General features: G+C 38.1%; 1 protein-coding gene across 1 annotated transcript in view; it reads left to right on the top strand.

Annotated features, from left to right (window-relative positions):
• The window catches only part of LOC136886831 (somatomedin-B and thrombospondin type-1 domain-containing protein), a 312,236-nt gene that overhangs the window by 246,884 nt on the left and 51,136 nt on the right, over positions 1–14,216 (top strand). Inside the window, exon 3 of the mRNA XM_068230457.1 lies at positions 12,646–12,760. Coding sequence (XP_068086558.1) covers positions 12,646–12,760 — 115 coding nt within the window. The remainder of the gene's footprint in view (positions 1–12,645; positions 12,761–14,216) is intronic.

Below are 14,216 nucleotides of genomic sequence, written 5' to 3'. Positions count from 1 at the left end.
GGGAAGAGGCGTAGAATTCTAATCATAAAGTGTGTTGAAATTGGTGTAATCCGAATGCTTGATCACTTATATAACTATACGAGAAGCTACATTCTGTAACATTCCTAGCGGAATGCAAAGGGATATTTCACAAAATGTAACGATCATTTGTAAGCCACCTATATACTAAAAGAGTTTATTAAAATTAGCTTTGGAACATACGTCCGTCTGTTCTACTGGACCGATTTACTTCATATGTTTTATTTTCTCCGGAATTTACTGCCAGTTAATCATGAGGCATTGATTCCAGCAAGATATAGCAGATATCCTGGATTCAGGAGGTCAGATGGGCTGTATCGCGATTGACCTATCTAAGGCATTTGATAGGGTAGATCATCAGAAACTACTAGCAAAAATGAGTGCAATTGGACTAGACGAAAGAGTGACTGAATGGGTTGCTATATTTCTAGAAAATAGATCTCAGAGAATTAGAGTAGGCGACGTTTTATCTGACCCTGTAATAATTAAGAGGGGAATTTCTCAAAGGCAGTATTGTTTGACCTTTATGTTTTCTTATATATATATATATATATATCAATGATATTAGTAAAGAAGTGGAACCAGAGGTAAGGCTTTTTGCGGATGATGTTACTTCGTATAGAGTAATAAATAGGTTACAAGATTGTGAGCAACTGCAAAATGACCTCGATAATGTTGTGAGATGGACAGCAAGCAATGTTATGATGATAAACGGGGTTAAAATTCAGGTTGTGAGTTTTACAGACAGGAGAAGTCCTCTCTCTTTTAATTACTGCCTTTAAGGGGTGAAAGTTCCTTTTGGGGATCATCGTAAGTATCTAGGTGTTAATATAGGGAAAGATCTTCATTGGAGTAATCACATAAATGCGATTATAAATAAAGGGTACAGACCTTTGCACATGGTTATGAGATTGTTTTGGTGTTGTTGTAAGGATGTACAGGAGAGGGCATATAAGTCTCTGGTAAGACCCCAACTAGAGTATGGTTCCAGTGTATGGGACACTCACCAGAATTACTTGATTTATGAACTGGAAAATATCCAAAGGAAAGCAGCTCGATTTGTTCTGGGTGATTTTCGACAAAAGACTAGCTTTACAAATATATTGCAAAGTTTGGGCAGGGAAGACTTGGGAGTAACGAGACGAGCTGCTCGACTAGGTGGTATGTTCCGAGCTGTCAGTGGAGAGATGGCGTGGAATGACATTAGTAGACGAATAAACTTGAGTAGTGTCTTTAAAAGTAGGAAAGATCACAGTATGAAGATAAAGTTGGAATTCAAGAGGAAATATTGGGGCAAATATTAGCTTATAGGAAGGGGAGTTAAGAATTGAGATAAGTTACCAAGGGAGATGTACAATTAATTTCTTTAAGATCATTTAGGAAGAGGGTAGGAAACAATAGATAGGGAATCTGCCACCTGCGCGACTGCCCTAAATGCAGATCAGTATTGATTGATTGATTGATTGATTGATTGATTGATTGATTGATTGATTGGAAAGTCTCTAGGTTCAGCCAACTTTGAGTAATCATAAAAGCAAATAATCTAATGATCACTCCGGTACTTGCTGACGAAGACTTACCCTAACCCGCAATACATTTTTGTTGCTAAGGACTAACACTTTCATTAATATTCTGATGTATATGATTTTCATCCTTAGTAATGTCATTACATGACGCAATGTTCGATTACTACTTGTCAGGCTAGAGAATATACACTTCCACTGATAATGGAAGATTACTATTCTCTGCTAGATACTCTTTGATTCTCTTACCTTCCCCAGCTTCTGAATATACTCAACAGGTGGCAGAACGTTCCTAATAAAGTACATGCTGCTAATAGAAAACATTCTACGTACGTAGAGACGGGACAGTATCAAGTCGACTAACCTTCTGTATGTCCATTAATAAAGCGCACGGACGAAAGCTTTAAAAAGTGGGTGTCTACTAACCCGATCCAGTATTCAGTCACTGACAGTTGTATGTTGCCCTATCTCGGGCAAGATCGTTTGAAAATGTTAAGATCCATACGGCCGAATGGTCGAAGCACAGTTAAATACTGTAATGAAAGAAATGTTAGAAACTACATTATCGGTATTAAATGTCCGTAAAATTATTGAAAAAGTGAAGCAAAACAAAATGACTGCGACATTCATATCAAGACGAGTTCACTGACCTATTTTTAAGGAATGCTGCGGGTCCACTAGTATATAATGTTAGTTCTGGAATGTTACCAATTATTGCTTCAACATTGTGTACCGATATAGACTGTAATTTGAAAACCACAATTATAGTATAACCATTATTGCTGTTTTAGAAAAATGGCTTTAATAATGTATGATAGTTATTAGCACATTATTTCAATTGTTCTCATTTTATTCCCATCCTGAGACATGCGATTTCTTTTACAGTTCTTCCCTAATAACATTATTTTCGTCTTGAAATCATTGACTTTGACTTAACAAAGAAAAAAAATAGGTTAATATTCATTCGATTTTTGAATATGCTACAATTGTTGTTGACAATTACTGCACATATCTCAGTATTGGCATGCTTCCTAGCATCCAGAAACAACTTTAATAATGTCAGAATTTTAATAATTTTAATATTTTAAAATAAAATGTTCAAAATGTCCCACCTTTTATCAATACATCACTGTCTCCATTATAAATTCCAAGTTTATAAGAATTTTCGTACTTTTCCTTTTTTAAAGTGTGTATCAAACTTCCAGCTACAAAATGAACCTCAATCATCAACATAGACTGTGATTTGGATTTTTTGTCGTGTTTTTAATCCGAACACCAGAAAGTATTTATAGTTTTTAAAACAAAAATGTTATATAAAATATAATTTAAATCCTATTGATCTGAACGAGGTTTAGATTGTAGTACAACATTATGGGAGGAAACTCTGAAACATTCATAATTATCCGTGAATCAGTAAGAGGGTTATGAAGGAAACCGTGATATATTGTTAAAAAGGCCGGAAATTTTGAACATTTTATTTGAAAATGGTATAATTAGAATTTTGACATTATTGAAGTTGCTTCTGATTGCTCTTAAGCATGCCAATACTGGGATATGTGCAGCATTTGTCAACAACGTTTGTAGCATATATACCAATCGAGTGAATATTGGCATATTTTCCCCGTGTTAAGCTAGGTCTCCCTCCTTAAATGGCTAAATTGCTATTTAAGATATAAATCCAAATATGAAAGCAAACAAGAAAGCTTGCTGTTTTATGGAGGATTTGACAAACGGAAATGTGAAATATAAATACTGTATGATGTAACATGAATCTTCCGAAGGGTGGAATGTATGTTGGTGCAGTTCAACATTAGCAGGTGTTTGCATAAGTCTTTACCGTCTTCACTAAGAGATAGCGTCCAGCGAACAGTACGCAGCGTATGAATTTGTTCGTCTGACATTAACCTACCAAGACACACAAGTTGAGTCCGCCAAACAGTCGTATTGGATCTAACAATTCTGTTTGGGAAGAACCAAGTTCAGGCGTCTGAAATGAACTTTGGGAAGGTCATCTATGAACCTTGTTTGCCTTCTCTCTCTTTACCTGCTGCTGCCAGTTACCCTTTGATAACTCGTCCGTGACAAGACTTCTAATTGGATGGAGGGTTACCACTAACAAGACCTAGGACTATCTGATGAGCCTGTGTTTACATGATATTGTTAGAAGTATTTGTTAAGGATTTTAAAGAAATATTTCTTCTCGAAATAAACCCTCACCCTATTAGGTCGTGCTCAGTACATATAGTATATACCTAAAAGTTGTTAAGGACAGTCCATTTCCTTTTAATGCATTGTAACTTTATTTCGTATGACATTTAACTCATTGCACTTATTTTCAATAATTATATCCTTGTTCGAAAGGTAAGTGAAAGGAGTGCATTAGATGCATTGGGGTTGAGGATTTTCTTTTTTCTGTTCTTACTATAGCTGAGTTTTTTCTTTTACATTATGATCTTGCGATCTTTGAGATTAAAAAAAGGATAGGATCTGCTGAATCGCTACATTGGCGTGTATTGGACCATTTCATAAAACGTCTAGAAATGTTATCTTGTTCAAACTGTAAACATATAATTGTAGATGTGTAGAAGGCTAGAAACCTCCGATAAAAAATATCCCCCCCCCCGCTCCATCTTTTTCCAGATATCTACAGTGAGATTTTTACCTTGATTGAGGATTTCTTCATGTCGGTAAGGTAACAACGGTGGGCGGTTCAGATTCAAACATTTTTCAACGTACACGGACACGGACACGGACACGGACACGGACTCCCCAGTTCATAAACGTTCACTCTTATTTCCACCGATTTTAAAATCTTACATTCTAGTTTTATAAAGGTTTCAAGAAAAAGTAAATACATCTCTTATTTTCACGAAGATTTTGTGATAAAAAATTAAATGTTCAGCAAAAGTGATACAGTTTTAATGACCTTCTTCAAAATCTTTTGATTTTTAAAACTAAGTTTGTGAATATCGTACTCATAATGTTCTGTACTGAATATACATAAAACTCCCTTAACTACATCTAGCCGAGCAATGTTTCGTGTTGACTCAAAGTGAAAGCTTTGTTTACATAATTACTTTTCAACGTACAGGGTGACCTTAAGTTCATTAACATTTGGCGAGACAATATTTCACGGAATATTGGAGTTAGAGAGGTAATAATTGACACACATGATTGGCATGACATGGGGTTTTGTTGACATCAAAGTAAAGTACAGAAAATGACTAACATATGACGCTTCATACGATACACAAGCGATAATTAGCATAACAATCGAAGTACAGCAAAGAAGATGTTCTTTATAAGACACGCTCAGAATGTCGGCCGTCATTCATAAATCAACACCTGTAGTCGAGGGACAATGTTGTGAACAGCACTATACAGCGTATCCGTTGGTATGGTGAGAAATAGCCGTCAGATGTTGTATTTTAGCGTCCAACGTGAGGTCGGACGATCGCGGTAGACTTGCGACTTCAGATAATCACACGGACTGAGGCCGAGGGAGCGGCGACGCCAAGCATGACATGCCGCGATCGCTCTCTCACGACAGTTCCTTTTATACGGTACACGGGTCTCATGCGGCATCACAGACATGTTGCTGTCCAGCGCCATCTGTTGGCTTGCTTGTGCACTCGTTGTTGGTGTCAGTAAAACCCAATGTCTTATCAAGGATGTGTGGCCATTCTAACTTAACGTGTTGCTGTCCAGCGCCATCTGTTGTTCATTTGTATTTTTATTCTGATGTCAATAAAACCACATGTCATATCAATCGTGTGTGTCAATTATTACCTCTCTACCTTCAATATTCCGTGAAGTATTACCTCATCAACTGTTAACGGACTTTCGGGTCACCCTGTAAGTTTGTTGCACCATCAGTTGTTTGGCTTTAATTTATACGGCAATAAAATTGATCTCATAAGACCTAATTCTTCTCCAAAATGCATGTGATGACTATAAGATCAAGTGCCAAGACGTAGATTTTTTTAAACTGATTATACCAATTTTTAAAGTCACCCCGCATCAAGATGAACATTTTTACGTAACATTTCCTTGATAATTATTTAAGTCATTTCAGCCTACTCCATTTGTTTCCCTAATTATTTTATCCATTTCTGGTACTTTAATGTGTGTCGGAATAGGGCCTAATGAAGGCCGCAAACATGTACTATATTTTCCATTTCAAAGTTAGTACTACAGGTCCTACCAAAAGTTTAAAGACACCTGCATATTTCATGAACATGATTCCTGTCCTTTTAGTCTCAGGCATTCGATTGTCTGCCGGGATCTATAACATAATTAGAGGAACATTTGCTGGAATGTTCATTAAAATATCGTTCTTTGCTTCGAAGTTATTGAAGTTCTTGTTCGTAATAATTGGAAAGGAAATAGCTATTTTTAATACGCGAGGAGCTCTGGACAGTACAGTATCGGGATAGCATGAATAATCTTTGTTATGGAGAAAACCAGATACCTGAACAATATTTATAATTGTAATAGAACAACTGAATATGTTTCCATTTAAAAATATCCCCCGTTTAATAGCTCGCAATACAACCACAGAAAGTGGTAAAAAAGCAAACATTCCTTGACATTGGCTGGACAGGAGAACCCTGAAACTATAGACGTCTTTTTAGTGTTACGTTGTACTGTAGATATCCCGCTACAACGTACCACACAAATGATCTCGGTAGCTTGAGGGGTCTCCTGTCCATCCAAGGTCCAGTAATGTTTGCTTGTTTACCACTTTCTCTGGTTCTGTTGCTAGCTATAGAACGGGGGATATTTTTAAATGGACATATATTTTTTCTCTATTACAATTATAAATATTCTATAGATATATGTGTTTCTCCACAGCAAAAATCATTACTGTAATTCCCATATTGTACTGTCCAGATCTCGTCAAGTATTAATAATAGCTGTTTTCTTTCCAATTATTATAAACAAAAACTTTAATAACATCGAAACAAAGAATGAAAATTTCAGCAAATTTTCCTCTAGATACGTTCTAGTTCCCTGTAAACAATCGCATGCCTGAGACTAAAAGTTTAAGCACAGGAATCATGTTTATGAAATATGCAGGTGTCCTTAAACATTTGGTGGGACCTGTAGTATTCTACTTTAAGTTATATGGATCGTTCTTGAGGGGACTATAAACTTATAAACTATGTTAATTCTCTGAAGGAAAATGCTGTGTTCTGGTGCACACCAAGAAGTAATAGTAATTGTTGATGTAGTTAACTACGGTACTTATATGGCTTTAGGTGGACGTGAATGATAAGCCATCTGAAGTATCTCCATGGGTGGCGGTCGACTGTGAGACAGCGGCTATTAAGACCTTATCTTTATGCATGCCATATCAGTGTCACAGACACTTTGTCAGTAGCTGGTCATAAATCATTAGAAATTCTAAGTGGTACATAAATATTCTTCATAAGCTACCGGCGAGAATAATCTTAAAGTTCCGACATAAATGTTTCAAATTCGCATGAAACAATTTAACAGCTACATGCACATGCCTGTACTTGGATCATAAGCCGTACACAATATTACGAATTATTCAGAATTCACATATAGTGTATTTTAAGGGAATTTACGAATGGGCTTTCCGTGATTAATATATGTATTAAAATTCACTTTTCACATTTTGATCTTATCTGAAAGCTCAAATTTTAACGTTCAAAACTATATCAAGAAGGAAATAATAATTCATTACAGACAAAGTGGCCATAAATATACGTATCTAGAAGACCTGTTCTGCTCCGCAACATTCGTTATTCGTAGGTCAGATCACTCGGCTTGATACGCCTGTCATAGTAGTTTTTTCCTGCCATTTTTAATGGTTTTATAACATTTAATAAGGAGCGCGTCATGGTATGCCGCACTTCGCAGTCAGAATTCGTCCATTCTGACGTCATCACGCCGTCGGATCAGTAAAATTATATCCATACATTCGCTTGATGTGAAGTTTGGTATTGTGTCGTAGTGGCAATGGTAGTTTTAATCACAGTTCTTCTATATGGAGTGGTTGTGTTGTGATCTTATAGGTTAGTCTCCAAGGAGCGTTTTGCCCGGCAGAGAACTTTCCTAGAAACTTGCCTTTACTATTTATAGTGTAGCTAGGTGTTCCCAGATAATGTCTGAGGCATATGGCATGGTGGGGTGGGTTTGCACGTTTGCATGAGGAAGTGATATCAAAAACTCGCTGAAATTTTGTGGATGAATGTCAGGCTCAAATCTAAACATAGCAGTGAGGCAAGTTGTGCAACTCGAGTTGCAAGTATTGAATATTTAGTTTACGAGAAGTTTAAAGGGTAAATGACAATTAATCATGCTTCATGCTGCTGTCCTTGTAACGACTTGAAATGTTCCAGAGGCGCTGTGAGAATCAATAGAAGCCTTCATACTCAAACCAATTGCTTTGATGGATGCCTTGCTCAGATAGAATTGGCTATTCGTATCGATCAGTTTAGGTTGTAAGTGCGTACATCAATCATGGCTCGGCGTGAATCATTATTCAGGAACACCTAAATTATCGGCGAGAATCATTACACTTAGTGTAGTAGATTCGCAAACCAAGTGGAAAATCACATTGCTTGGTGGAAATGCTTTATTGATGATGACCAACTTATCTGTGTCCTTTCGTTTGTCTCCCAAATGTATAGGTGTCAGTACGGTGGGTCTAAATCACAACACCGAATGGACCAAAAGAGTGAAATGGAAACTTGGGAAGAATAACATTTTCTTGATCCAAGTGCATTCTGTTTTGAAATAATACGAAGTTCATGAAAAGAAATAATTGATTGCTAATGAGTCATTTCTAGTGAGGTATAGTTTTACAGTCCCCTATGTCTCATGGTTTACATTAGAACAGATTTGTTACTTATACCTAGATCTCGGATGTTTAGGCTGTAATAGGTTAGAATGTAAACATACTAAAGCAAATAACAAGTATACTCTACCCGGATAACAGTTCTGCTATGATATCCCCATAAACAATAGGGTCCCGGCCTATTAGAACCCCTACAAGTTATATTACTCTCGCTGCATTAAGGAAGAGTGGGTGGACGACAGCTCCTAACACGTAAATTGATTTGCATTCTCACTTATTAATGCCCAAATATCCGGACTCTACAAGTTACATCGACCTGTCTTATTTTCGTCCTTGGTTCTGACAATGGACAATGATGTCTGTCTGTTAGGTCATCAGCCCAGAGGCTGGTTGGATTCTCAAATAGCACTACCAAAGGCTATGCAGCTATAGGGAAACCACAAAACCAATGGCAGAGCCTAAATGAGGCGTACTAGGCAAGATGAGGAGTGAGGTAGTTCGCCATTGCTTTCCTCACTGGACCAGAAGGTGCCACTGGATAGTAATGCTATTTATTATGCAGCCAGTCCCCGTTATGCTTCGCTTACGTTATTTACTTTACATCGTACCGATAATGATATGTCTTATGGTATCGATGGTATAAGAAGGAACTGGAAAGGATTTGTGGTCAGAATTAAGATACAGATCCAGCATTTTCTTGGTGAAAAAATGAGAAACTACAGAGCACATCGTCACGGCTCCAGGCCCACTATCTTCCGAGTGCAAATCTATGTGAATCAAACCACGCAGCCAAATCGATCGTTCCTTGTTGTGAATAATGTAAAATTACTGACCTTAGGGTTGGTTGGGGTAGACACTACACTGGACTTAGCAGATTGCAATGTAATAACACCTTCTTACTCGGTGAGGAAAGCATTACCGAAGTACTTGTCTCCAGAGACAACTGATGGTGGAGTTATTGGGGATCCGACCAGCCATCGGACTGTCGATTAAAATTACACACAATAAGGTCCGCTTCCAAACCGACTTTACTGCACGGAAATGAAGGCTGAATAGACTGAATATTTCCTATTCGTATGTTAGACGTAACCTGGTGATGGCTGTTGTTTTAAGAAGCCAACATCCAGGCCGTCAGACTCTATAGGTTACAAACATGGAAGTAGCGATATTGCATTATTTTTTGTACAAACAGGTGAGAACAATGGTTGGAGGGTACTCGAGATAAATATTATAGGCCGTGGAGTTCAGCTTTGCAGTGTTGCCGTCTACTACTCAAGTTCTGACCTCTCTAACTTGGAAAAGTGGTAAGATTGGACATTCTTCTTAGTGACGTCTGGCAGGTGCCGGGTGGGTTTTATGGATCCTTGAAAGTCCCTTGATTCTTTTTGTTCTATCTTGGGGTCGCAGTTGTATTTCTCACATATCTCGTTTTGGATGCCCATGAGTTCTTCTTTGTACATCGAGATGATAGCAATGCTTGCAATGGTGCTGGACGCTGATGTTGTGCCGGCATTGGCGTAACTTCTCACTAATTGGTGCTACACTAATCTGCCGACTGATGGTGTCATCGGTTTTGTGTCAAAAAAGGAAATTTCCAAGGTCCATCTTAGCATTCGCATTTTGATGTTCAGGAGGGAGTGTTCTGCACTTCTGTTGATCGTCCAGCACTAAGTGCTTGTACCACTGTCCGATTCGCCATGGACCTTGGCCGATTTGACATTCGCGTTTCCACACAAAGTTCCTCTGACCTTCCTCCATCGCTTTCATGTAGAACGCATCCTTGCCCTTACTTTATAGTCGATGCAACTATCATTCTTCATACGGGATCCAAGGTACTCAACACTATCTACTTTGCATAAAGTAACTCCATCAACCTGGAGTTGGGCAGGTTTCTGAGTATTCGGTTTTCTGCTGATTCAGGCGAAAAACAAAGTGGCTTTGGCTATCATGCCATGCTTCATCTTGATCTTGCTAATATTTCGTTGCGGTGGTAGAAATCATAACTTCGTCGGTATAGAGAAAGGTCCACAGAAGTCAATAGTGTCCATGATCAAGATGAATAGAAGTGGAGAGAGTTCTGATCCCTGGAGTACGCCGACTGTCACGAAGAAACAGCAATGAACTCGATTGACATACAGCATTTTAACCCACTTATTCATAGTTGCGGAGGACGTACTAAATCAGTTGATGTAGTACAAGATCTAAAGCCTCTTCCAAAGCAAGTAATATAAGATGAAGTGGTTTTTGTTTCCCCCGATGCTTCTCCATCATTACGTGAGCTGAAATATGAATGTGATCCCCACATCCCTTGACAAATCCACATTGATTTGTGGCATGTTTGACGATATCGCCAAGGGATTCGCTCAAAATATTTCAAGGTATGTGGCAGGAGTCGGATTGTGGATAATTAGAACAGTCTGCGGGTAACCTTTGTTCTTAAAAATATGTACATTGACCCTGGATAACCACCCAGATGAAACATGGTCTGTGCAGATAATATCAGTGAGAAACTTCATTGAGCACGGTACAGCCTTTCCGTGAAATTCCTTTTATTTTCCAAAAGACACTCCATCCCGTCCTAGGGCTTTTGCGTTTTTCACGGTAGTTATCAATAGGATAACTTCTTCATGGGATGGTCCTGATGTTTGGTGATAAAATTGAAAGTTGACATTAGGGGGCATTTTCTGTCATATAAGTCCCATTCATTCTCTACCTCTAGCGGTGTTGCTTTATATTCTTACTTCAAACCTTTCATTCATTTGTGTCGTACCCAGCCTTGCCCACAGATATGTGACAATATGTGACGTGGCGGTTCACTTTAATATTAATATAAATACTCGCTCACTTACTTCTCCATAAACAAGATCCCATGGGCGCCAGCCTTCAAACTTATGACTTGAAGACGATAGCTGAAAGTTAATATTAATAATAATCATAGGTAATGCGACTCAAATACTCCCACAGGTGGGGCGACAGAACACTAACCATTAAGTACACGCCAACTTGGAAATTAAGGACCATTAATAAGAATTTCAGAAAGTACCAGTTAAAATAACTATTTATTATGATGAAAAACGTGACGGCGTATTTACGAAAACTGAACAAAAGGAAAATTGAATGAAATAATTTAAGAAAATGAACTGCTACGTGGAGACTTGCAGTAATTTACGCCATTAGCTCACCAGACTCTGTTATCTGGACACGTTCGATGTAGCAGCTGATGTTTGATGGGCCTGTCGTACAGGCGTCGTTGTCTCTCGTTGTAGGTACCAGTTCTATTTCTGATTTGTGCATAGCCCACTAATTGGACTACGACTTTCCTAACTTTAACGCGTCCTATGATACTCATTACATAATGTAGCAATGAGCCTTGATTTCAATATCAAAACCACCTTGGGTTACGTTCATGGAGTGAATACACTTGCAATCTTCCATATTACAGAATTGTAGCGTAATTAAATACATGACGAAGATATATCCTGTTCTAGACAAGTCAAAACCGGTCTCTCGTTGACTTTATATCTCGTGATTGAGATAACCAGGTCACATTGAGAGTAATTTTGAGTAGTGTTCTACTCAGATGCGAAGTGAACAATGATAAAACCTTCAGCAGTTAAGACCTTCTCCAATGTCAAGACGTTCTCCGATGTAAAAGAAAGACATTTAGCCCTCCTCCAATGTTCTACCGTATCACATGGTCCAATAAGATCCGATTTTCTATCCCTTCTCATATCCATCGTTGTATATCCATCAACTAGTTTCGTAATGTTCAATCACATAGGTTGAACGTTCGCGGGCAATCGAGCGTCATGTAGCGAACTTCGAAAAGTTGGAGTTAACAAGTTATAACTGTCTCTTCAGAATATGGAGTGGGGTAAGCAATATTGCAAGCTTCATAACGTTATTTTCCTGGTAAATGGCTAAAATTAGCATGTCTTGTCCCGTCATCTGACCTTGGCTACTGGAAATTTACTGCAAGCTCTAAATACGGGTGATGTTGTAATACCTTACTCAAGAATTAGTTCGTTCAGAATACGTTATTGCTGTGATACAAAGAAATGAGATGATAATGTGAAATGGATGACTAAGAAAACCCTCTATATAAACATAATAATTTAAAATGACCTATCATCAATTAAATATACATACATCTTTCCAGTTAATTACACTGTTTGTTAATTTTGTACATATTGTGATGTTCAAAACATTACATATTTCAACATGTCTGCATGCAGATAAATTGAGCTAAATGTTTGGTAATTTTCTTATCCACAGAGACTGCAATGTTGCTGCCTGCCAAACTTTCCAACAGTCGTCGAATGAATGAAACGAACGACATCCGTCGTAATCTCAGACTGAGGTACCCCAAGGATCCCGCTCAACACAAGGAGTAAGTACAATCATAAATCTGTGCTCCAATATGTACAATTCAATTCAAGATTTCAATCATTCTGTAGTAACGAAGACTGAAGTTATCACAAGATAAAAAATCCACAGTTGTAGCCCTTCCTGCAAGCAACTCAATGTTGAAAACATTCTGGGTATATGAGGCACGAATTTTAGGTAAATACAGTTATAATAAAATATGAGAACATACTCTTCATTTATTCCTAAAAATTACAATCCTTTTCTTAATCATCGTTATCTGGTCGATTACATTAGCAAAAAAATGGCGTATGGCTTTTAGTGCCAGGAGTGTCCGAGGACATGTTCGGCTCACTAGGTGCAGGTATTTCGATTTGACTCCCGTAGGCGAATTGCGCGTCGTGATGAAGTTGAAATGATGACGAACACGACACATACACCCATCCCTCGTGCCAGTGGAGTTAACCAATGATGGTTAAATTTCCCGACCCTACCGGGAATCGAACTCCGGACCCCTGTGGCCAAAGGCCAGCACGCTAACAATTAAGCCATGGAGCCGGACGATTGCAATAGCAGTTTGCCTTTCTTTGCCACTACAAGCGCTAATGTGAATCAATGCAGTCTTTTCCTTAAGCCCTTATAACTACGTTCGGTGTGGACTTTTTCAAAACGTCAAAAAAAGGGTGTTGAACCAGGGACAAATTACAGGAATAATTAAGCAAATAAGTTAATTTGGCTAGGATTTGAATAAAAAGAGAACAAGCAAAGAAACAAGCGATTTTAAGCTGATTTTCCGGAACTGTATTTAGACCTAATGTGATTTTCAAAATTTGCTTTTTAGTTTGATTTTACATTTTTCGTATTACGGGGCGACTTCGTATGCTAAGAAATATTTTAAGCATTAAAATTCCTTTGAGAAATTCAAATGATCATAAATTTGGCTATCAGTAAAATGTATGAGGTGATGTTACTTAGCAACCGTGCAGGCTGTGATGTGAAGTATTGATGTGTGGCCGTGACATACAGTTCCACGGCCTGTGCAACTATCAAGGTACTGTTGCTAGGTAACATCGCGTCACACATGTTTTTACATGACACTATTTCGTTACACAAAGGTATATTTATGTCAAAATGCAAATGTGCAGTGCAATCGTGGTCGTGATTGTCTAGCACTGTGAGTCTAACACTGCATGATAAATGTGTCTTTCAACGGAAATATTCAATAAAATTCTAAGTTCGTTAAAATCCTTTAAGAAAAGGCTAGGTAAAGAACTAATGGGGTATTTGCCATCAGGGCTAATGCCCTAAATGCAGATCAGTGATGATTGATGATGATGATGATGATGATGATGGTGATGATAATAATGATTTTCCACGGCAGATGGGCCAGGGATGGCAAAACGTTTCCGACTACCGTGTCGGTTAAGGTCTTGTTTATTGCATTGTACTGTCTTGTGTGTCATTTGTTATTTTCCTTTAAA

This window comes from Anabrus simplex, chromosome X (assembly GCF_040414725.1).
Source record: "Anabrus simplex isolate iqAnaSimp1 chromosome X, ASM4041472v1, whole genome shotgun sequence".
NCBI classification, from domain to species: domain Eukaryota; kingdom Metazoa; phylum Arthropoda; class Insecta; order Orthoptera; family Tettigoniidae; genus Anabrus; species Anabrus simplex.
This window is presented reverse-complemented; position numbering and strand designations above follow the sequence as displayed.